General features: G+C 41.4%; 1 protein-coding gene across 4 annotated transcripts in view; it reads right to left on the bottom strand.

Annotated features, from left to right (window-relative positions):
• ldb2a (LIM domain binding 2a) overlaps positions 1-25,131 on the bottom strand; it is an 85,367-nt gene that overhangs the window by 41,660 nt on the left and 18,576 nt on the right. For all 4 annotated transcript variants that reach the window (XM_034598432.1, XM_034598433.1, XM_034598435.1 and 1 more), the window contains exon 2: positions 23,472-23,574. In XM_034598432.1, coding sequence (XP_034454323.1) covers positions 23,472-23,574 — 103 coding nt within the window. The remainder of the gene's footprint in view (positions 1-23,471; positions 23,575-25,131) is intronic.

Below are 25,131 nucleotides of genomic sequence, written 5' to 3'. Positions count from 1 at the left end.
ATTTTGTGCATGAAAAGATGCTGTCGGGTTTCTTTTTTTTCTGACTGACATTATCTCAATTTGGAATGAGACTAGTCAAACCCAGACCACTCAGACTTGTCAGCGCCGTTCGTCCAACCCGTCCAAGCTAGGTGATGATTAAAACCGCATACTTGTGAAGTACAGCTGGCAGAATGGAGCCAAATTAAAAGAAAAAAAAAGCGAGGGGGGGTGGAATAAGAAAAAAAAAAAGAGAGGCGAGAAAGTCAGGAGATACTCGGTGGGCGATTATGCAGCAAATGCAGTTCTCTGCAGTGCAGAAGAGAAAAGGGACGGAAACGAGGGCGGGGAGAGCAAGAAGAAATGGTGGATGATCCATAATGCGTGCATCTGGCAAATATAAATCAGACAGTAGGACAAGGCACTTACAAGGTTAGGGGTTCAATTCCCTGTGTGGCTCAGTGGAAAGAGGACACAAACATTTACAATGGGAGAGACTCAATTCCCTGTGTGGCTTCATGGGAAACAAATCAAGGTGCTAATGTTGCTAAGACTGGGGCTGTAGTTCTTCATGTGGATACAGTTTCAATTCCCTATTTGAATAAGGAACAGGTGATATTGATGAAATAATAATATATTTATTTAATATGTGTATCAGTATGTATCAGGATATAACAAGTTTTCTGGGATTTTAATAAGGAAGCAAGTTTAAAAGCAAATGTGAGCGATTGTTTTTGGCTAAATCAGAGAATTTAAACATAATTCAATTTCTTTAATCTAATTGGTTAAAAAAATCCTCTTAACTCAAATATTGACTTTTAAAAAAACATAATTTCTACAGTCTACAACTTCATATTCATATTTACCTATGTTACATCTAATGTATTTGATATACATATATACATATTTACAGTTTTTTTCAGGTTTCCTCATCTTTCTTCAGTTATAACCTATGTAAAATAACTCTTATACATAATTGCAATGTTTGAGTATAATAATATACAGTGGCATTACATTTACATTATAGTGAAGTAATCAATAATTAATAAATCCAATATTTTAAAAAAAGATGCTCAGGAAGCCAGACATTAAAATACTGGGTTTTTAAGAAATAAATCCATAATATTTTATCCTAAAGATTCAATATCTTTTTGACATTTTAACGAAGCTTATTTGTTTGTATCCTCACACAGGAACAAAAAAAAAGAAAACACTCACATTACAGTAATCACCTTGGGACATAAAATAAGAGATAAAAAAAGTCATTATAATTAATAATGAAACAGTTAAAACAAATGTTCTCCAGAGATGATATCTTTTTCCCATAATAACCCTATTTTGTGTCACGTTATGTTAAGTTATGATGATGTATTGTACGGATGCATTATGTTGTAAAAAACACATGATGTCATGTCAAGCTGAATACAGAGCGAACATGAGCAGACATTTGGGATCTGAACACTTCACCGTCTCGTGTTTTTCCCCAGCGGACGTTCTTCGTCCTTAACACTTGTTTTTTTTTACATTTGAAGACATTCAGCCGTCTCCCAGGTGAATCCAGTCCCAAGCGTTTAAAAAACGAGTGACTTGTTCTACCTTAACAAACTAACTCCGTCCCTCCACGTACACCCGCCTCATAACCCAAACATAGGGTTCGGATAAAGCAAACAGATTGTGGGACCTGCAGATACGAGCAGATAAACCTCAGATAGGTAATATTGATTTCTCTTTTTTTTTTTTCAACCTGTGACGTGTGTACAAACCAGTGCTCACTCCCTCCTACAGTATGCGCTGCAATCAATAAGCTAAGCTAAAAATACTATTGAAATCGATTATTAGCCCCTCGGTGTAAGCTACTGTTGATCGGTGCGAGAAGAGATGCACGGATGAAAACCAGGCTGACATATTGATCTGGGAGCTAGCCCGCAGTACTTGGCAAACAAATGTCTGTCTTCATCGACTCATATCTCCATCTAAATACCCATCATGAGCTACCATTACTGGGTCAACAGGGAGGGGTATTAGATCATTGGCAAACTAATTAAGTCAACTCAAGTTAACTGTTGAGACGGCACGGTGCTTCACAGAGGACGCGGGTAAGATGCCGGCGAGAGAACAAACTGACAACACGCTCAAGAAAGGGAGAGAGAGAGAGAGAGAGAGAGAGAGAGAGAGAGAGAGAGTATTTATATTTATTGCACCATGAAAAAAAATCCAGTCGTCATTCCGTCCTAAAATGATTCTCAAACTAAATATAAGTCATGATGTCTAAGTCTGTTTTCATAGCATTAAATAATGAACACTTAAAATGACAGAAACCGTCTTTGGGAAAGGTTAATTAAAGATGTATTTTAACGTTTTTCAGTTTTGGTCCACGTCCTATTCATTAACATGGAGAAGGCAGGGTTTATGAACTATACTGGAGTCAGCCACCAGGGGGCAATCAAGATACTTGATTTTTAGGGAACGGTCATGTTGTCCATCTATATATTGAGATTTTGGTTATAGCCACTAGCTCAGAAGTAGCTCACCTGAAACGTCACCCTGTCAGAGCTGTGGCCGACGAGGGAATAACTCGGTGAACTGTGATTGGTCAGCCTCAGCTTCTTGTGTTTACTCCCAGAAGCTTCTGGTGCTGGTAGAAATTATTTAGAGAGAAGATGATATTCAGAAAGTTGTTCAGTCACGGTGGTAGAAACAGTGTTTTTTCCAGGGGTTTCAGGGTTTCGATCCAAGTGTTGCCAGGGTTTTACGAATAATATTCCAGAAGAATCCAAAGTCTAAAGTTTATTATAACTTAAAGAAACCAACTGGATTCTCAACATAGCTGTTTGTTAATTAATGAGTTAACTGAGCAACTGTTGCATCTCAACAACACAGCCCTTCAGCGTTGTGTGATGCAGCAGCCATAGGTTTCTATGGAGGGATTCTACCATTCAAAACTTATGTCAACCATCAATTAAGCTTCGGCAAAATAAGGAGGTTATCTTTAAAAGTTACGGATATTTTAGAACGATGAAACCCAGTTGATTCAGTTAACTCAGGGTGATGGCGTGTCCTTGTTTTCACTGAGCACAAGAGAGACTGCGGATTTTGATATTTGAGATGTATCGGGGCGGCTGCGGCTGAGGGGGTAGAGCGGGTCGTCATCTGCACACCGAAGTGTCCTTGGGCAAGACACTGAACCCCCGAATTGCCCCTCGTAGAAAAAGTGCTGCCCATATATATGCACTGTACTGTAAAGCGCTTCATATGAATACAGATCATTTTCCATATCCACGCTGGAACAGTGTGGAAAAGAGGAACAGGAGCCAGAGACCCCCCCTCAGAGTAAACATGGCCAACAACATGGTGGATGTTGTATTCAGTCTGAAACCTGAGCCTCTCCTTTAACGTCCTTTAAGTCCAGTGTGAGTTTACATGTTGACAACAAACACTTTACAGTAGCTCTCCTCTCCTCATACTGAAGAGAACGGGTTAAAAACAGCCTGCATATATTCTACAGGAAGGACACATATACTGGAGCCTGTGCGTATAAGTGCACACACACACACACACACACACACACACACACACACACACACACACACACTTGCACAAACACACACCAGAATGTGGGAATCACTGCCCAGAACATGAAATATTCATCAGTCATAAAACTTTAATTCAATCTCTCCCTCACTCTCTCCCTCTCCCTCCCTCTCTCCCTCTCTCTCTCTGTATTTCCTGTCATTTTGGGGGGGGCTGCTGTTTTCTACTTATGCGAGGTAACCCCCCCCCCCCCACCACCACCACCACTGCCCCTGCAATGAAAAACAATAATAGATTTCATTAAAAAAAACTTCTGCACAACTGTCCAAGCACATGAGCCGAAGCACGTCATTAAGACGCTGCTTCGTTTCAGATGCTGGAAACCACTGTTCACATACAGTTCAAAATTACCTCTCCGAGCGGAGGGCTGCGGCCTGGTGGCAAAGCGAGCAGCCGTCCTCCTTTAATACTGTGAGACCGGACTTTTTAGAGGTCCCCCGCTATCGAAGTTATTGTCACTCAAACTGTGATATTCGACCGCAGACACGATTCCGAAAGCCTCGATATGAAAGAAGAGGAGAATCAGGAGCAGGTTTATGCTGCATCATCACAGTCCGGAGCAGCTTTTGGTTTAATTTCAACACCATCAATATTTTAACAAGGGCCACACGGGTCAGAGCTTGACCAACTACAGTATATGATGGAGAGATGATGTGCTGAATCAGAGCAGTAAATCCTCTGCATACGTTCTCCCACAGCGTCCGTATCATCATTTATATTCCATTTCCCTCCGAGCAGCAGAGTCAGTGCAGTCGTGAATGTCAGTCGTGACTCCACATCGATACTGAAATTAACCTGTGTTTATTTGGACGGTTGTTGGATTAACCCCCAAAAGAAGCATGTATAACACTTGATATAAGAAAAATAAATAAGCATTTTGTATCATTTGTATCTTGTGATTCCATTTTATTGATTTATTTTTGCAGCAATTTGGTTAAAAGCTTGTGATTATGGTTGATAACTAAGAGTAAACTCAACCTGACATGTGCCTCAAGTCACTGTTGGTTTTTTAAATCATTAACTGTGAACACAACCTGCCCTTGACCATCAGCAGCTGCTCAAACAAGACCACATGCAGGGAATATAACTGAAATATAATAGAAGTGAATCTTTTACAGATATGGGACATTCAAAAAATCGTTCCCGTTTCTCTCTCTCCATTATATGTTATTATGTCAATAAAGGTGAAACGCCCCAAAATATCTCAGGAAAAACAATCATTATATTGTTGAGAACTTATTTGCTATCGCTAGTTCATAGAATACAAAACACATTGTTTACTTAAATTAACATATTTAGTACATTTTTCTTTGTTATGTTGATGATTTGATTTTAGCCCATCATCTTAATAGAACATATATACTATAGCATCAATTATGTGTTGGTCAAACATCATGGTTTCCAGGTTTTAAAGAAGATTCAGTAAATCAACCAGCGTTCAGAAGCGGTTTGACCACCAGCTGATTACTGCTGGTTAAATCACAGTGTAATAAAATCCCACCGCTGTATGTCTTTGTCTTGTCCTCTGGGGATCTGCAGACCAGTTTCACCTGAATGGACCTCTATCATTTTGACTTTCCCAGGCTGAAATCTGGGGGGGGGGAGGGAGTGTGAGAGAGGGAGAGAGGGGGAGATAAGGGCGAAAGTGTAACAAGAGGGAAAGAGAAACGGCAAAGCAGAAAGTCAGGGAGAGCGAGGGAGAGAGACACGTCTCCAGTCACCCTCATCCAACCTCACGCCACGCGTGGATGGCGACTGTTTAGGCAGAGGAGGAGGGAGCCTGAGGGAAGGAGAGGATGGGGGAGGGTTGACGGAGGGGGGGGGGGTTGGGAAGAGTTGGGGGTCGAGGAGGGGGGGGGGTAGGGGGTTGGGAAGAGTTGGGGGTCGAGGAGGGGGGGGTATGTCCCTTCGAGGCCAGCCCTCATCCCCTCTTCACCTCCATCCATAATTCAAAACCCGCCTGCACCCCCCAGTCGCACCAACCCCCAGGGCGCAGCTCCACAGGGAAGACACAACATGCAGAGGAGGGAGAGACAAAGACAACCCCCCCCCCCCCTCCTCCTCCTCCTCCCCCTCCACCAGCACCACCAAACACACCGTAAAAAAAAAAATACCACGACTCAGAGGTGAGACTCATCAATTCTCCAATAAGTCGAGTCAAACTCCAATCACACATATTAAAGAACAAAAGTGAGAAAGCATCACACTGCTGCAGGATGTTCAGAGCTCGACCCGACATATCCACTTGATCTAGGATCCTCAAAGACACAATTAACACACACACGCACGCACACACACACATTCACACACACACACACACACACACACACACACACACACACACACACACACACACACTCACACTCACACACACACACACACACACACACGCACGCACACGCACGCACACACACACATTCACACACACACACACACACACACACACACACACACACACACACACACACACACACGCGCAGCCATTGTGTGTCTCTGACTCCCGGTGAGCCTGAATTATTGGTAATGAGCATCGCTTCGCACCGTTTGGCCTCTGATAATCGAGTCTTGATCTAAAGGGAGACACTGATATCTGCCAGGCTCTCAGCAGCTCACCTACAGGGGGAGGTTGGGGTCGGGCGATGTGGGATTCCTGGAAGTCGAGGAAGCAAATGCACACAGGATGAATTTGTTTATTAGGGGGCATGTGAGGAGTTTGTTCCCAGAGTGTCTTCACATATTCAGCCTCTGGAGAGTTCATTTTGTGCACGATTTTGTTTTATGTTTGACACACTTCCGGGTGTATGTGGGAGTAAGATGAAAAACAAAGAGACAATGTTTCCAATTCTTTAAGGATCTTGGGGTGGCGTTGTTTCTGAACATAGAATGAATCAATTCATGCGACTAATGGCAGGAGGTTGAATGTGGCGTCCTCTGAGCCCCTAAAGTAAAGCCACTATAAAATCGAAAACATGTCCCCATAGCACCCTGTTAAAAAACGTGGCGTTAACGTCTGTCTTGATTGATCCAATCACAAAGTGGACAGCTCCCAGGTGTGAACGCACCCCGGATGCTTGGAGGACACAGTTCAGATCCACTCACTCACGTTGGGAGGTGGTCTGGGGGAAACACGTGGCCGTTAAAGATCCACCCACTCATCTGACGTCCTCTGACCCCTGACAGTTTCATATAAAGAGCTGAAAGACATATGCAACAAATCAACAAATCAACGATTGGGAAAAATCAACCTCAATTCATTGCCTGCCGAATGTTGTTTATCTGCTTTTTTCCACTTCAAATTGAAAAAAAACGCTTTTAATGCGGAGCTGCTGTGCAGAGCATCGATTCACCACCATGGAAACACGTTCAGTCTTTACAGACACAAATGATGCACAGTTCATAAACAGGGAAACACGCAAGACAACATTAGTAATTTGGACAAAAGAAAACAACAAAAACACAGTGAGTCACAGCCTCATCTCCCGAAACAGCAGAGAGATTAAAAACCTCAAGCTGAATTCAAAACAACGGAGTGCGAAAATTAAGAAAGTCAAAGAGTAAATGACTGAGTTGTGGCAGGAAATAACGAAATGGATTCTCAGGGTCGGCGAAATCTACGACTCGCAAGTTTCTCACATGCGATCCATCAAACATCTGATGATAAACGAGATTGAAAGCATGAATTCCATGAAGTCCAGACAAAACAACATAACTTCAACATTCCGGAAAAAGGTGAAGGCAACGACATAACATGTCAAAGAGAAAATATACGTAAAAGACCCAAATCTGATTGTAAACAGAAAAAAGATATGATATATTCAAACATAGTCACGAATGCTAATCAACGGTACGGTAAAATCTTCCAGTCTTTAGTTACGAGTTGCCACAAATAATTTCCCCATAAATATTAACTTATCTTTCAAACAATATCAGTTAAATAAACGCTGCCATTGGTTAACTTTCTGAAACCTGTAACAAGGTCGTCTCAAAAACTCAATGTAGAAACCAGTCATAGCATTTTATAAAAATGTATGTGACGAGATATACATCCATGCATATATGAGCAAATATTTGTTAAGCTTCATTATGCGTATAAGTAAGTGATGTAAATATGGATGAATGCAATTACTGTACATATAAAAAGTGTATGAATGAAAAAAAATCTAAATTATAATTCTACTTGCGAGGATGTGAAAATAAACCGTCTGTTTTGAAGCTGTGCTGATTTATAAAGGAACTGAATCCGTCACCTTGGCTCACCAAACAAAAATTGTAAATGGACTTCATTTCTACAGCGTTTTTCTCTTTGGTCTATCGATCGGCTCAAAGCGTTTTACGTTCCCATTCAGCCATTCACACGCACATCTGCACGGAGGAGGCGCAGGGGCTCAGTGTTTTGCTCAAGGACACTTCCCCATGCAGGTTTTGAACAAAACCTTCAGAGCCTTTAAAAAAACGTTTCAAATGAAACAATGCAAGAGGCAAAGATTCACTTTGTCTACTACGAGTAATGAAAAGTATTTTGAGGGGTTTCAAGCCAAAAAGGTTTGGCAGGACTGGTTTTAACTGGAAGAACACTATACCTCCTGAGGGTTTGAGACCATTAGCTACATATGAAAGTGTTTACTGACTTCATAAACAATATAAATCCTCTCAGACTTCTAGAGAAACTGGTGGTCGTTTGAGAGATTACAGGTTTCAGGCATTTCTACATTGGCTTCACTTTCGAGACCCGGAGTCTGCATCCATTTCTTTACACGACATGTCGATGGCTGCATAAGAACGTAACTCATTGTTACTGCGTTTGAAGTTTGAATAGAGGAGGAGGAAAAATTGGCAATATGAGGAAAAAAATCTTGTAATTCTTATCTTATCAAAAAAGATGCCGTAGATACAAAAGGAGGAAACAAGATGCATTTTTTCATTTTGACTTTCTGAACTTCCCATCTGATTTGGGACGCTGCTACTGCCATTGTGTGTGTGTGCGTCTGTGTGTGTGTGTGTGTGTGTGTGTGTGTGTGTGTGTGTGTGTGTGTGTGTGTGTGTGTGTGTGGAAAGAAAGGTTACTGAGGGATGAAAAAGTGCCACATAAACATTTAATACCTTAAGTAAAGCGGTGCAGACCCTTTCATAGACTATGGAGACTGATGGGCCTCCGCCACACTGTATTATATATAAATATGGATTTCTCCATGTGTCAATAACTCTGCATTATGAACGTGCGTAACTGTGTGTGTGTGTGTGTGTGTGTGTGTGTGTGTGTGTGTTTTATACACACACAAACCTTTTTGCTACGTCTTCTTTGTTTTTGAGTCCAGATGTGTGCTCTGTGTGTGTGTGCAGTTGAATATGTGTGTGCTTCTTTCGCTGGCTTGCTGTGTTTGCGTGTTGTGTATCGACTTGAGTTTACTCTCCCTTCCACAGTGTGTATGTATGTGTGTGTGTGTGTGTGTGTGTGTGTGTGTGTGTGTGTGTGTGTGTGTGTGTGTGTGTGTGTGTGTGTGAGCCAGTTTTCTCCCAGGTGGAATTCTTCCTCTACTCTCCAGCGTGTGGATGAAAACTCTATTCATTATTAATAAAACTTTCTCCCTCACTCTCTCCCTCTCGCTCGCTCAGACCCATTTTGTTGACCTTTCTGGGATGTTCCACTGTTAAAAGCTCGTGTTGCACTTCACTCTTCATTTTTTCATGAACTGCATGTTCATCATCAAGACTGGAACATTCACAAGTTCCCTCTCAGCAAAACAAATCGTAGATGTGTAGAGTAAGAGAGCTCAATGGGAGGGGGGGGGGGGGGGGGGGGGGGGGGGGGGGGAGACTGTCCCTGGACCCTTTAGATGTAATTTCATGTTTAATTCATACGTTACAAAATGTACGGTGCACAGTGATTTGGAAACTTATTCCAGGTGAAACTATTTCCAAAGTCTGAATATTATTCTGCAATATTCGTTTCTCAAATACCGAGAACAGAAATTGTATTTTACCCCCCGAAAAAGTGCTACACAGAATTTCAAATACTCATATCAAATTGTGACTTTTGCACAAAATATATATGTTTACCTTTTATTTCCATTTTTCCAGAAAGCAATTCAAATTGAATTGAAATTCCTGACTGCTTTAACAATCTATGGCCGTTTTCAGACATGAACTCCAGAGGAAGTGCAGTCTTTTGGGTTTCTGTTTTTCTTTTTTTGCGCCTGTCTGGTGTTGGAAACGTCATCAACACACCCACCGCTCGTGGTGAATCCTGCGGAGGATCTCCTGAATGTTTGGAGCTTCTCCGGAGTTCAGTGCATGTCTGAAAGAAGCTTAACCAGCACTCAAAATCTAGTGCATTTTATCATGCAAGATTACTAAACCTGCAGTAAAAGAGAAAGAGGAGGAGGGTACCAGCAGAAAGGCAGCACAAGAAAGAGGTTAAGGTACAGAAAGAGGATGGGAATAAGGAAGAGGATGAAGGAATCAAATAGGGTAGAGGGAGAGAGGAAGACGAAGATGGAAAACGATGAAGGTGTCAAGTGATTGAAGAAGAAGGGGACAGAGGAATGGGGAGATGATAAGAGGGAAGGATGCAGTGGAGAAGCCGGGGGAGAGGAAGAGATGGAGAAAGAAGGAAAGGACGGAGGGAGAGCACACGATATGAGCAGAGGAGGGATGTTTGCGGCATCTATTGTTTCTCGGACTGGAATGGGAAGCTGGTTTTGTTTTGCTCCGGGGCGCCCAGAGTGTTGAGAAACAGGAAGTCGGCGGACCTGCCCATCCTCACTGACAGCTGGTGCCCTGCGATAGCTGTTCCCCCTTCCTGTTAGCTGCTCGAAAATGGTTCCCACCCTGATGCAGGCCACCTGGAAACCAACCCGACTCTCTGCAGCGTCTTATTCCTGCTAATAACGCAGAATGTAGGAGCCGTGTGAGCTGGGCTGGCGTTGCTGGGGTTTTCCCTGCCTGCCTATAGGTCCCGCTTCCGCTACCAGTTATTTAGAGGTGATTAAAACTGTTCCAATAAAAAAAACTGCTGCTATATTCCTCCTCTGTGCTTGGTGCTATATAGGGGCCACACTCACCGAGACTATCTTTCAGCCCTTTATTGCGAGTCAGCAGCATAACATCCCTGCAACTGTAGAGAAAGGAAGGAATCACAGGGTTCCTGCTGCATAATTGCTCTCCGTGGTTGTTTAATACCATGAACAGAGACACCGAATGACCCACACTAGCCAGCATGTGGTCTCAACAATACACTGTAACACAATACAGCATCGCAAACCACCCAGCAGCCCTGCTACACACCTGCCTCCACACACATTAGCATATTTATGTTGCAGACGCATTAAAAATGTGCTCAGAAATGTGAACGTACCCAAAACAAAAGAGAAGGTAAAACTGGAGGAGTTGCGACACATATGGATTGTCAAATAAATTTAAATAAGTACACATGAGCACTTTTTAAATGAGAGAGTACAAATTCTAACTGTAAAGATAAAGTTACTCTCACTGGCAACATGCAGAGGAAAAATGGGAAAAACTTCATCGGTAGTATTAACACTTAACCTCCTAAATAAAAGTGTTTGCTTAATCTAGGCTACATAACAATTTATATTTATATATATTTCAAAAAATTGGCAATGATTCCTAAGATGTCGTTATCAATCCCTGATGATAAATATAATTTAATGGAGGCTTGATATTTTAGAGTTTAACCATGAAGTCAAATAACTATGAATAAAAAGAAACCATTATTGCAACTAAAGATAAAGAACTTCAATTAAGAAAATGTGATTTTTTTTAATGTAAAATGTAAACATAAACACTCCTAATATGTCAAATAAACGTTTTCAAATCTGAAAACATAAACGCAGATACCAATATGTCAGATGTTTCCCTCCACACAGATGATGTGCTACATGAAGTCTGGTCCGTGTCAGTTTGGAGTCTGACCCATGAAAACAGGCATAAACACGACCCTGTTCAAAAAAAGCAGTTGAATTGTATATTTAGTTCTTTTCTTGCTAATTTCTTTGTGCTTTTGAAATCATCCACAATGAAGGAAAGTTTCATCCATCTTGTGAGAAAAAAAGAACAGAAAAAAAAAGTCCTGAACCCTTAATAGGACATTTTTTATGGTAAATTATGGGCCCTCCTGCCAGCGGCTAAACATCATAGCTCACTGCTTCACTGTCATGCCCATAATCCCAATAAGGAAAGGTCCTCCTGGATATTATTGCTATAGAAACTAGGTCGGGTTCACGTCCCTTCCAGATACACGTCGAGGCGAGGAAGCTTTAATGTGCTGCTTTCCAACATCCTTCTTAGTTAAGTTAACAAACATGTAAACAAACTGATTCTATCTCATAGAAACAAAGATGTCTGTTCTTTTATTTAGTGTTTTGTATTATTATTATTATTATTATTTGTCCTTCACGTCCTCCGTTGTCTGCACTTTGTTTGAAAGCACTCAATGAGCAGAATTGACTCAGTGCGAGTGAAGTGACGGCACAGGAGACAAATTGTAACGGCACATTTCAAGCACGGCGTCGTCTGTGTTGTTTTTGTTTAACATATTCCTCCCGAAGTGCTTCACCCTCATGCCAGCGAGCGTCACTTGGTTTATATATTGAAAGGAAAAGGGCTCCGGTTCCCCCGGCAGCCAGAAGAACCACGTTGGGTCGTCTCTCTTTTCTCTGGTCAAACAGTGCGACCGCACCACTGCTCCCGCCTGCTGCTCCCGCCTGCTGCTGCTGCTGCTGCTGCTGCCTCAGATAAAAACGTGCACCGTGCAAACACACACGTTGGTCACGAACCAATAATCACCAGGTTTGATCAGGAGAAGCATCGTTCTGTCTTTTGTTCACTTTCAGGGGAAACTCCTACTTCATTTTAACTGCGTCAGTTGTTTCTGTGACTCGGGGGGGGGGGCATTGTTAGAAATTGTTTTCCACTTTAACGCAGAGAGAGTCGGCGCTGGACTCGCAGCCGGAATGATTTTTTTCTAAACGCATTCATAAAGGGAAGTGAATCTTTTAAAATATTAATCATCCTAAGATGTTTAATGTACTGTACAAGAAATTAAACAATAAAATAAATACATTATTGATGATGGATGCACTTAAAATATATGATTGGGACGTTGCTGTAGTAGTGAAGGTGCAGCCATTGTTTTAAAGTACAGAAACTATCTGTTTTAATAGTTTCTTCTATATGTTACAAGCAGTAAAATGAGGTACTAAATGGATAAATACATGTGACAGGGACATGTCTTTTTCCTCCTGTCCTCCCTTTACATTAGTGGGACACGATAGGAGGTTGTCAGCTACAGACACGATCAAGTGACTGTTTCTAATGATTGTTGGAGCCTTTAGAATTAGATGCCTTCATCTGCATAGCTCAGAAATCACCACAACTCTCGACAAGACGGATTCATCTGTTTAAGCAAAAGGAAACTTTACTTTTTGCACAACTTTAAATCAATAAGACTGGTGGTATCCATTCTGATTGGTTTCACTAACTACACAGTCAGAAGAGAAGACGCCGGCAGCAACAAGGCGACAATAACAGATTCATCTGGCTCCAATTAAACAACCAACTGGGCAAAATCACTGTCTTAAATGTTGTAGTTAGAAAGTCTATAACATAATGAAATCACAACCTGTAATGGACATTAAAGCCTTTAACATTTGTTTCGTAAGATTAAAGTTCTACTTTTTATTTACATTTTGATCAAACTTCAAATGGCAACTAGGCAAACTGCATTAGTTAAGATAAGTAGTAGCAATGGGAGGGGGAACACAAATGTTGCACATGCAGTTTGATAACATCCATGATGCCCCGACCCCCCAAAACATTGATTTGACGTGTAGTTTAAAAAATGTTTGTGTCATGTCCCATCTGCTTACATGGAGGAGGCGGGGTTCACCAGTCGGCTTCACTTTTGAGGAGATGTGATGTCGACTTTATCTTTATATATATTCAGTTGGATATAAAAAACATTGAAACTATTCTGTAATTCCACAGTTTTTGTTCTGTTAATAAACTCTTTTCTAAAGCTAATGTGAAGCTTCAGCAGATTGAGTCACAAGAAGTGAACTTTTTTGTCTTTTACTTTTTAGTATAAAACTTCCTCTGTGTGTCTCTAAAGACAGAAAGAGCTGGAAACCTTGGAAAAGTTAAATGTTTAACTCTTCTGAATCCGCTGCTTGAATGTTTTTTTTCTCCTAACTATGTAATTTGAAGGTCTGTGTGAGAGTGTGAAATCTGAAAGAAGCTGATATTCTTTGTTTTAGGGATTTTTCTAATATCGTCTGTGAATGTAAGCGCTGCTCTCTGGTTCTGTTTCATATTAACCTGTGGCTTCCTGTGCCCTGTGCACGATAAGCACATTTTTGACACCGAACAATAATATTTAAAACAAATCATCAGCCCTGTGCATGCCGAGTTCACGGGAGCCAGGTATCGAACCGCCGACCACAGGAAACAGTGCCCGTCCCGCTTTAACACCTGAGCCACAGAATGAAAGAGCAGATAAAGTTTGGTTTGAGTTTAGTTTTCCACTGTGGCGCAGTGATTAGACCCCCTCAGCTCTCTCTCCTCAGATTCACTGTGCAGTTCTCCACACAAGGTCAGTTCTCTGACATTGAACAGTCCAGCGTCTTGTTTGTATCTGTTGCTATTGGCAACAACATACAGTGAAGCAGCAAAGGACAAAGGACACGATGCAACTTTTATTTCTTTACACCAGAAATCTGTCTTTTGTTTAAACGTAAAAAAACACATGAATTGCGTCATATTTTCAACGCAGGCTTCTAAAAGTGGCTTTTTAAAAATTGTTGATGAATTGCATTTCTTCCGATTGAGAACAGGAACATACATGGGGCTACGCGTGTTTTATTTTTCCTGCAAAACGGAGCAGACAGGGTTTCAGAGGGAAGCACTGCTACGAGTGGGAGTGTTCAGAATATCTGCAGGAGCAGACAGGAGCGGGAGCGCGGAGCTGCGGGAGCAGGCAGTAATGGTCGGACAGCCTACCAAGCGGGCGGGCGGTGGTTTGAGGAATAGAAAAAAAAGTCCTGTGTGGACCTCTAGGTCAGAACTTACTGACAGACAGACAAAGACTTTCTTGTGTTAGCACAGAACGAAACGAGCACCTCAGACTGTCAAACAGCCTCATCAAATCCTGTGTGCCGCCGGTTTCACAAAGCTGGTTTTCACCACGGGGCCGCCGCTCAGACGCCGCCTGCGTCCAGGGCCAGAGAGCCGAGTTTCACAACACGGGGACGGAGACGCAAAGACATACGACGAGCAAAACGCAGATTCATGGAGTCAACACCTGACACGGCCTCACGGATTCATGTTTCATTTTATAGAGGATTTCCAACAACATCCATCTACTGCTTAAAGACATTTGAATATCATCTCTTTCAGTCCTGCAACAATCAATCAATTAGTTATTGATAGAAAATAATAAAGAACAGTTTCGATGATTAGTTTGTTTGTTTGATAAGCACAACTTTGAATATTTAGGGGGAGTTTGGTTTGAACTTATCACGTTTGGCTCTGGGAAAATATACTGGGACGTTGTTTAACTATTTTTCTCATTAACAAAAATCAATTAAGGGAATAAAAAATAATCAAATTCAACATTAATTGCTACCTTGGGCTTAGAAACTGTCGAGAAGTAGCCACAAGTGAAGCCCTGTTGTCTGCATCAGATGTTTGTTATTCAAATGTTTGAGATATTGTACCTGCTCATAAAGACTCAAACATCCTCCCAGTGCTTTTCTCTGCACTCATTGTTTGTCTGTCGTCTTTCCAACCCTCTGCACTCCTCCACTTCCCTCTTTCCCCCAATCCCGGTTAAACAGGCAGAAGCTTTGATTAGCACACTGTCAACCGGGAGAAATAGAAAAATGTGAGAATGCCACCAGCACAGTTCACAATAGATGGCAGTGTCGAACTATCCACCAGCAGCAGAATAGTTATAAGGCTATATAGTTTTTTTTTCTTGGGGTTTAAATCTATAATTTCTCTCCTCTCTCTCCTTCCCGTCCTCTCTCCTGCCTCCGTCTCTCTTTGTGGCCGATCCAGCGCCGCGGTTCCCAGGCTCGGCTCGACTGTCAATCAGCCGCAGCCTACATCTCGGCGCTGCAGCTGAGCCAGGGCCGCATCATCCCGCCTGCCAATCACCGCTCTGCACCTTCAAAACCATCCTATCCATCTCTCTGTAAAGCAGCTCCGGCGTACCCCCCCACCCCCTCCTCCTCCTCCTCCGACCCCCCCCCCCCCCCCCCCCCCCCCCCCCCCCCCCATCACCATCACCACCACCACCCCCACGCTCCTCCTTTCAAAACAACCCCTCTCCGCAAGAAGCGCCGAGATACCTCTGCAACTCCGAGCCTATATAACGTGGACACACACACATTCACTCAGACATGCACGTCCACATAGAAACACTGCATGTCGCTCAAACCGAAAACACACACACACACACACACACACACACACACACACACACACAATGAGACAGATACGGAGGAGAAAGATACACACACACACACACACACACACACACACACACACACACACACACACACACACACACACACACACAAACAGACAAGGCAGACCAACACTGCACCACTCCCTTTACCTTCTTTTGGGACTCCGCCTCTCCATCTCTTCATCGCACCACCCAATTCAATAATACATCCCCCCCCCCCCCCACCCCCAACCATCCAACAAGCCCTCCCCAGCCCTCCATTGTCAATCTTTTATTCAACGGAGAGGGAGTCAGATCACAGCAGTAGACTTATCCCTCCATCGCAGACCTCCATTCAGGTCCTTTCACCCAGATACTGTATGAACTCTGTCTGTATAAACACCACTCTGATTATGTATGCGACCGAGGAATAATGCGTTTAACACCGGGGGTGAGACGGCGCCGGCTGTAAACACTGAAGATATGTGAAGGTCACGACTCGGCCCGGCCGCTAACATCATTATGAAACGATATACAAAAGGACACGATGGATATCAATAACATAACGAGGACTGGGAGGACGGGTGCTGAAGCTGGAAATGAACTTTATTACGCGGCTTTGTTGACTGTGTGTTTCTGAATGGACAGTGACGGCTATGTGGCGCATCATAGGGGCTTGTAATCAAATTAATTAAATTTTATATTTGACTACATGGGATAGAAGAGGGTTCCTTTGTGCCCATGAGCCAATAACAAGGGTGTTTTAGCCTCTTTTTTTTTTAATCACACAGATTATTTACTTTTAGTTTAAATCTCCATCCTCGCAGACCTGTTTTTTTTCCCAGCAGCTCCAATAAAAACCCAACGTGTACGACCTGCACAGCCGAGCCCCCCCCCCCCCCAGGACACGGTGGAGACCAAAAAATAACTAAAAAGGCGATTGAACAACTTTGTTTTGGCTCCAGAGAGACGATCATGTTCTGCGTCTGCTGAATGTACAAGAAGTCAAAGTCTTATAAAGGACTTCAGTAACTTAGATTTGTGTGGGTGAGCTTGTCTGCATTTCTGCCAAATAACGAATGCAATTAATACTCTGACAATAAATAGAATATATATAGGTTTTGGGATTGCACTCACCTAACTGAGGGCACATTTTCCACTTAACAAACTCAAGATGGGCATATTCATTTAGCTAATGATGCTTGTGGTTGAGGTGGTAGAGTTTCGTATCAGCTTTCTCCAAATTCATATTATCACCTCCACCGAAAAGGTTTTGTGTTTGTGATGGAACCATTTAAAACAGTTTGCTGAGTTAAATGTTCAGTGTCTTTCGAACGTAGCTTCACAAATGGGAGTAAAAAACCATGACTATGTACAAAGAGCTCGTCATTACCGCAGAGGAAACCAGTCCAGATACAAAACAGCTTTTTTTTTACCAAATAAAAGCCAGAAGAATAAATTAAGCTGCAAATGAAAAGTATTTCATGTCTATCACTAAAACTAAAATAATGTTTTAATGCACTGTGCATATAAAAAAAGATACTATCAGCTAATACAATAAGACTAATCTACGAATTGCTGAAATTGCTCATTACGATGTTATTGAAAAGTGGCCGGAGAAAAGACATAAACATCATCACGCTTGCAAAACTGCACATAATGTGTTTATTGATTAAAAAAATGTCCCGGTTTTAATTCACAGCAGCGAGCGGACTCCTTGTTAAGCTTCTACTTCACGGCGGAGGCAGTCGTCTTCCTTCCTCCGCACGTATTAGAGCCGTTCCCCCTGTTTTCTTCCTCCTCATTATGTCCTCATGCTTGCTTAAAGATTATTAGCTGTGGTCATTTTATCGCTGCAATTATTGCGCGCCGCAATGCAAGAATAAGTAGATGAATTGTAAATGTGTTGTGAATCACTTTTCGCGTTTTGCCCTGAACCAGCCCCACTAAACATGCAGAGTTTTCCCTCTCTTGTTTGAACTACTTCTGAAATGAGCCTTGCTCTTTGATTGCATCATGGAGCGCTGCTTTCATCAGATGCCTCATAGATTGCAGAGCCAGACAAGGTACTGGGGCGAACGTTAAGGCCACAGCAATTGGGTGTATAATTAGACAGAGTTTCTGAATATTCAAGGTAGGGAACAATAATTGCCCTGCGCCGATGGAGAATTGTTTTTCCACAGATTTTAGGATTCACAAACGTGCACCAAAACACCCTCTGCTCCCAAGGAGGAAACATAAAAGCAACAAGTGCACTTTTCTCTTTTATCAAAGCAATATACAGTCATTGCAGTACAAAAATTTAATAAGTTCTATTGCCAAAGACGCCATAAAATATTACGACATATTTGAGACCGCAGATTCTCCCGGCGCGCGTTTAGTGGCTCTTCAGATCCGGGCGAGGACACGGCGAGGCAGAGCAATAATGCAATCTGTCTGGATAAGCTGTTTATGTCATCTTCTGACACGGTTATTGTTACTGATACATGTAGATTAGAATTACACACAACACATGATCTGCTGAAGTTTGCGTTTCATTAGTTGACACAGGGCGGTGGGGGGGGGGGGGGTTCAGACGTTCCACCAGGAAGCAAAGTGACGCCTGAAGGTTTTTTAACATCTCACTCTGAGGTGGTTTGGTTAAAAACTGTGAGATCACTTTGTCAATTTGTGAGATTTACGAGTCACAGCAGCCTGCGAACAAATAAACTGCATTTGAGATTAGCAGCAAATTATCATTCTGATTATCAAGGAATCTGCTTGATTACTTATTATTCAATCAAATCATAGTTGAGTAAAAATGGCGGAGATGTTGTTTTGTTGATCACAGTTGAAACTGAGGATTTATTTGTCATTGTTGATTAAGTTGTTGATATTTATTTATTCTTTGACAGGGTAGAAAAATAGTGAAAAATGTCCATCATACCTTCCCAGAGACTCAATTATATTAACAATAATATTAAATGGAAGAAACTGTGGGATTTATTTCAATATGGATGAATCTGTTGATTATAATTTCTAACAGAATGAAGTTTTTAGATACCTGGTTTTGTCTTAGCAACATCCAAACCCTAAAAAATATTCAATTTAAAAAGACAAAAAAGTATCAGGTCATCACATCTTGAGAAGCCCAATAGAAAAATGGAATAAAAACACTTAAATGAAAGATCAGTTTCCAAAACTAACAGATTTGACGATCAAGTTTGTTTAATTAATCAATAGTGTCACGTAACAATAATGTTAATGATCAGAACAGATGTGCTCACACATGTTTTAGCCTTCGATAAATACACACACAGACACTTCTCATGTATTTCCTGTGAGCAGCCTCAGTGAGCACCAGCAGGAGATAGGTTACAAAACACCTACACACAGGTCTGTGCCATAAGGAAAAAAAAAACAGATTAAGTAAATTGGCTTTTCTAATTTTTCTCCCGCTGAACGTTATAAAATTAAAGCACCTCACACTGGAGTGAAAGGATTGTGTGTGTTTTTTTGTTTTTTTACTGTAATTGTCCTATAAGCTACTGAATGGCAGAAAAACTATATAATTCACTTTCAATGAGGATTTGAGTTCATACACTTACACCCCCAATGCATTACACAGAGAGTGTCTAAGATGAATAAAACATACATTTTGACTGTTTTAACTCAATATTAAATTAGAAGTAATCATGTTTTACCAGGCAATACCTCTATTGCATATTACATTATTATTTAATAAAGGATTTAGACAGAAATAACCTCAAATATAAAGGATTACCAAACAAATAAAGCTATGCAGGTTTGTAGGTAGTTGGTTTGAGCTTTAAAAATAGAAATAAATAGAAATAGAAAGTGTTATTTCCAACTGATGTGCACCATTATGATTCTCCACTTCAGCCTCAGGATTCACATGTAAAATCCACACGGCTGAGAACTTGTCCTGAGCAGCACGAGTGTCTGAAGAGACTCGGTTTCCCTGTAAACTGCTGCGACCTCCTGTTTAGCTGTAACTCCTCTGACATGCACGCACGGTCCTTTTAACCAGTGGTAACAACTCTCCACCCCCTCCACCCTCACACCTCCAGTGGTCAGCACTGTTCTGACCCGTGCAACCATAACTACATACATCTGCGCTTTTTTTCCACGGGAGCTGCGAGCGAGGATTATCTCACAGTGAGGGCCACTGCGGGTCACATTTACATTTTATATGTTCGGCAGTTAGCCGACGCTCTCGAACAGTGACTAACAATGAGCAGCGGCAGCAGTGAGCTTACATTTCTCCGCTGCCTACAATAAAATAATAAAATAAAAAAATAAAAAAAGCAAAGGATTCCAGAGTCCAAGGCCCCCCTGATAAGAGATGGGACAGAAATGCGTGTGCCACAAGAATGATTCTGTATAATAGAAAAGGTGGAGAAATAAGCTCCTGGGAGAAAATGTAGAGAGGTTTCTGTTGTTCTCACAAATTCAAACTCTGTGTAACACTCTGAGGAGACTGAGCCACATATCAGTATATTTACATGACATATATAATATTCTTTATATAGTCACATTCTTTAGTGAAACAGGGGAAAACGTCTGTGGGAGCTTATATTTATTCTAGAAATATATATATAACTTCATTTAAAGTGGACGTTGTCTCCAGAACAGACACAGACTTCTGTATGGATGAGGGGATTGAACCAACAACCTTCTAGTTAGTGCCACCCTGATCCAAACAGACGCTGCTCAGCCAGGTGAGATATTGATGGTCTATGTTTTTCCTGAATGTACAGAGGCTGGTGTCCTGCTGCAGAGGTCACATGTTCTTCATCTTCTCTCTCCCCCCCTTTTCACACTTATCTCTACCTCATCAGATAAATGCCTGATGTCCGAAAACATGTTTGAAAAATACAATGTTTTCTATCTGTTCTCCTTGTTAACTGAAAAGTCGAACAGTTTTTTTGCTACTCAGGGAAGGTTGTGGTTCCAACTCTTATATTTACAAACACTTAAAAACATGTTACTAATCTGAGGGAGATCAGTTACATTTTATATCTCCTCACAATACATAAGACAAATATCCATATAAAAGCCTATTGAACAGTTTGAACAGAGTGTTTGTCGTTCACTTGTTCACCGACAGACTCATTCTCCCCCAAAAAACCTTCGAGTCTTGAGCAGTGGAGTCCTTCAAACCGACTGAATCACTGCAACTTGTTCAGAAGCTGCGGCTAAACTTAACAACAGACGACCAAAGAGCTCCTCGGAGAGAAGACGTATCTCAATCAGCGTTCCTATATAAACATTCTACCGTCGTCTCCTATACATAAGCAGCAGATGCGAAACCTCGACAAACACCAACATGGCTTCAAGGATGTGTGTGTCTTTTCTTAGTTTCTCTTTTGAGCCAAATCTGTTGCTAGGTAGGTGGATTTTTCCTGGATGATGTGTGTGTGTGTGTGTGTGTGTGTGTGTGTGTGTGTGTGTGTGTGTGTGTGTGTGTGTGTGTGTGTGTGTGTGTGTGTGTGTGTGTGTGTGTAACTTCCGAGTACCTGAATGAGAATGGAGGAAGGCTTGCGACTGACGGTGAGTCATCATCGCCATGGTGTTAAGCCTCCTGTTCCCGGGGGAACAGGGTTACCGTCTCTACACCACTGGGGATTTTTATTTTTACATTTGAAAAGCAAACCCAGGCCCAGCTCACAACAATCCTCCACTCCCTCTCTCTTCTTCCCCTTCTCTCCCTCTTCCCTCTCTTCCTGCTCCAGGATCGAGCTGAATCACAAACACAAACGCACAAAAACAGCTACACAAGACACACACACACACACACACACACACACATCGGCTGGTTTCACAGCACCACATCCTTATCTCTGTCCATGTGATGTTCAATATGCTTCAGATATCAAAACATGAACCTATGCAGATGAGATTAAAGGGACAATATCACAAACTTAATAAGAGCCAGTGATCTGTCATTTGTTGCCGAGCTCCACATTCACTGTCGCTGCAGTTTGTCTGTGGAGTTCAAAGTTCACACAATCAGGTGTCGAGGGACGTTTCCTGAAACTCGAGCCTTTCAGACCTGCTTTAAAAAGCAAAATCTAAACAGGAGCTAATAAGAATATAAAAAATCAAACTGGTAATTTAACCTGAATACTTTTATTTACCTTTATTGACCTTATTTCTCAGAAAACCGAACAATACGGTCAATTCTTGGTCATATTTGTACATTACAACAAAATCAATATCTTTGGGTTTTAGACTATTGAAGAGATAACCATGGACGAAACGAAATTATAGAGGATTTTCACTCACTTCTGATTCTTTATTATGTTTAAATGTGTGAATCGATTAATCAAGAAAACAACTGGCGGCAGCCTAAGAATGTAAAAATGACATTTTGTCTAAATTTACTGAATTCTTTTACTTTTTTTCTTCAAAATTAAGTAAATGCCATAAAATACTGTGAATGACTTTTATTAAAAATATAACCCTAACCCTGTTGCATCAACGTACATCGTTCACAAACAAAAAATCTATTGTCATAACAGTAAGAGATATCAGTTTTCTCACTGATATAACAAGAAATGTTTGACTTGGCAGAAAAAAGGTTCACACATTCAATTCTGAGAGGTGTTAAAAGGAATTTGGGAAAGTTAGACGTAATCAATCAGAGTAACTAAGTAAATATAACAGGTCGAGACAAAGTGGAAATACTCTAGTGTCTGAGGTTTCTGTAAAAACATAATGATGGTTTGTCAATTACAGCCACGGATGTAATAACAAGGATTCAGTGACAGAACATTTCAAGGAAAACGTGGATGAAACAGCAGAGTTTTATATAAAATACGATAAATTCTGACTGGCAAAGTCAGGGAAATGTGGCGTTAAAGAGCACGCTCGCTTTTCCTCATGAGCTCAGTGGCTTCGGTCAAACCCGCTCCCTATTAACTACGGAGTGTACAACATCAATCAAACGCTGGGTGTCCGAATGTTAAATGTGAATATTACCATTATAGTGAGGGTAAAATTTATAGAAGGAGCAGTGAGGTAGTGATTTAAGACAACACCTGAAAAACGTCTCTGCTCAGCTGAACGTAGGACACATGAGTCAGAGGCACAACTTCATATTAACTATTAAAACAAATAACTGAGAAAGTTGATGTGCTGTAAAATGGTGTAAATAAACATGCAATAAAAAGCAGTATGTGAAAGAATTGAGATATTCTGCTCACATATACACATTGAGAATATTTGGTTTGAACTAGAGCCGGACCAATGTATTGGTGGGCCGAGGAAAACATGTCCATAACATCTGTTGCCAAAAGTCCATATCCCTCTAATTGGCTCCAAATAGACGAGCGTTGAATTGCTTAAGTAATTTAAAAGTTAATACTCTTAGATATCAACAGATAAGATGATTACAAGGTCTGTGATTTGCTGAAATACTGAGGAGTCTTACTGTATCTCTTTGGTCCATCTTCCAGGCAGAAGGAGAGCGTGAGAGTCGCGTCCTCCTCGAAAAACTCTGAGGCGAAAGCGTCCCACCACAAACTGTCACTTTCCTGTCGGAGAGGAACAGAATCAAAGGTCAGAGTCAAGGACAGAAACACAAAAACAAGTCATTATTTCTTTTAAAAAGCTACTGTTTTTAGATAAAGAATAATTGGCTTCAGTTCCTCAGCATCTCTAAAATATGCAGTGTGTAAAATCACGTCCTTTAATCCCCCCCCCCCTCCAGGCCTCAGGAAGAACCACAGGTTTGATATAAAACTCTTGACTTTCTTCTGTTATTTAATAACCCAGTGAATTTCCTTTATCCAGGTTGTTGCTCTTGTGCCATTTCGTTTTTTTTACATAAATTCAATATTGATCAACTGTGATAAGACGCAGATATTGTGGCCGCGCGGCTTCTGTCGGAGACAAGATAAAAAAAGAACATTGTTCTTTTTGTATATATGAAGTCAGCAGCACAGGGCAAGTAATCCCTTTATTGTAGATTGTTTTGTTTGTTTTTATTTTTATTGAAATGAATCATGGTGTTTACGCTTGAGTTAAGAGCTTCAATGATCGACTGTAAAACAGTCAAAGGTTTAAGACGTTTAAAACAAATTATGACGGTGCCATAAAACGACAGCTCACAGCGGAGAGATACGAACAAAGGTCTTACAGCTACAAAAATAAATAACACACGTATGAAAACGAGTCTATAAATCAGGAGGAAAAAGTGAAACGCTGGCCGCTGGCCTAAGAGCTTCGGATGCAGGTCGATGTTAAGCCAGAGTCTGGTAACACCCGGCACTTTTCTTAAGCTCAGACTTTGGGGGGGAGTCGTGCCCGAGGCTCCTACAAGTCTGAAATACAAGCTGAGGTCCTGCAGCTTTAGATCCGACTGCTGCTTGTATCTCTGACAGCAGGTGAGGACACATACAACATGTAAAAGTACTGTTATCATCATCAACTATGACAGTCAATGTATATTAGTATTAGTAGTAGTATTGTTATTATATTGTTATTTTTGTAGTAGTAATACTAGTAGGAGTCGAAGTGGTGGTGGTTGTACTGCTTGTAGTAGTAGTAGCAGTAGCAGTAGAATTAGTAGTAGTAGTAGTAACAGTACTAATCGTAGTTACAGCAGCGGCAGTCGTAGTAATATCAATAATAACAGTATCTAAAATTGTTATTGCTACAGTCGGCTAGTGGTCTTAGCTAAAGTATAAAAGCTATGAGTAATAGAAGTGGTATTAGTTGCAGTCGTCAATAATATTATTGTGAAAGTTGTTGTTGTAGTAGTAGTAGTAGGGATGTTGATGGTAGTAGTAGCAGCAGTAGTATTAGTAATAGTAGTAATAGTATTCACACACTATCAGATGTTTAGTAACAGCCACAGTATTAACAGTAACAACTCAGTGAGGAAACCAATTCATGTAAATGTCTTTGCCCTGAGATGATTCCTCTAATCCCCCCCCCCCTCCACCTCACTAATGCCCCTGATAATGTCGGTGGGATGACCCCACTCCCCCTTGTGCCCGCTCCCCCCCACCCTCCCCCACGCTCCCCCCAACGACGTTCAACTGACTCTAATTTCCTCTGACACGTTGTGACAGATCACCACGTTTCAC

This window comes from Hippoglossus hippoglossus, chromosome 10 (assembly GCF_009819705.1).
Source record: "Hippoglossus hippoglossus isolate fHipHip1 chromosome 10, fHipHip1.pri, whole genome shotgun sequence".
NCBI classification, from domain to species: domain Eukaryota; kingdom Metazoa; phylum Chordata; class Actinopteri; order Pleuronectiformes; family Pleuronectidae; genus Hippoglossus; species Hippoglossus hippoglossus.
Note: the sequence above shows the minus strand (reverse complement) of the source record. Positions and strands in the feature narration are given on the sequence as shown.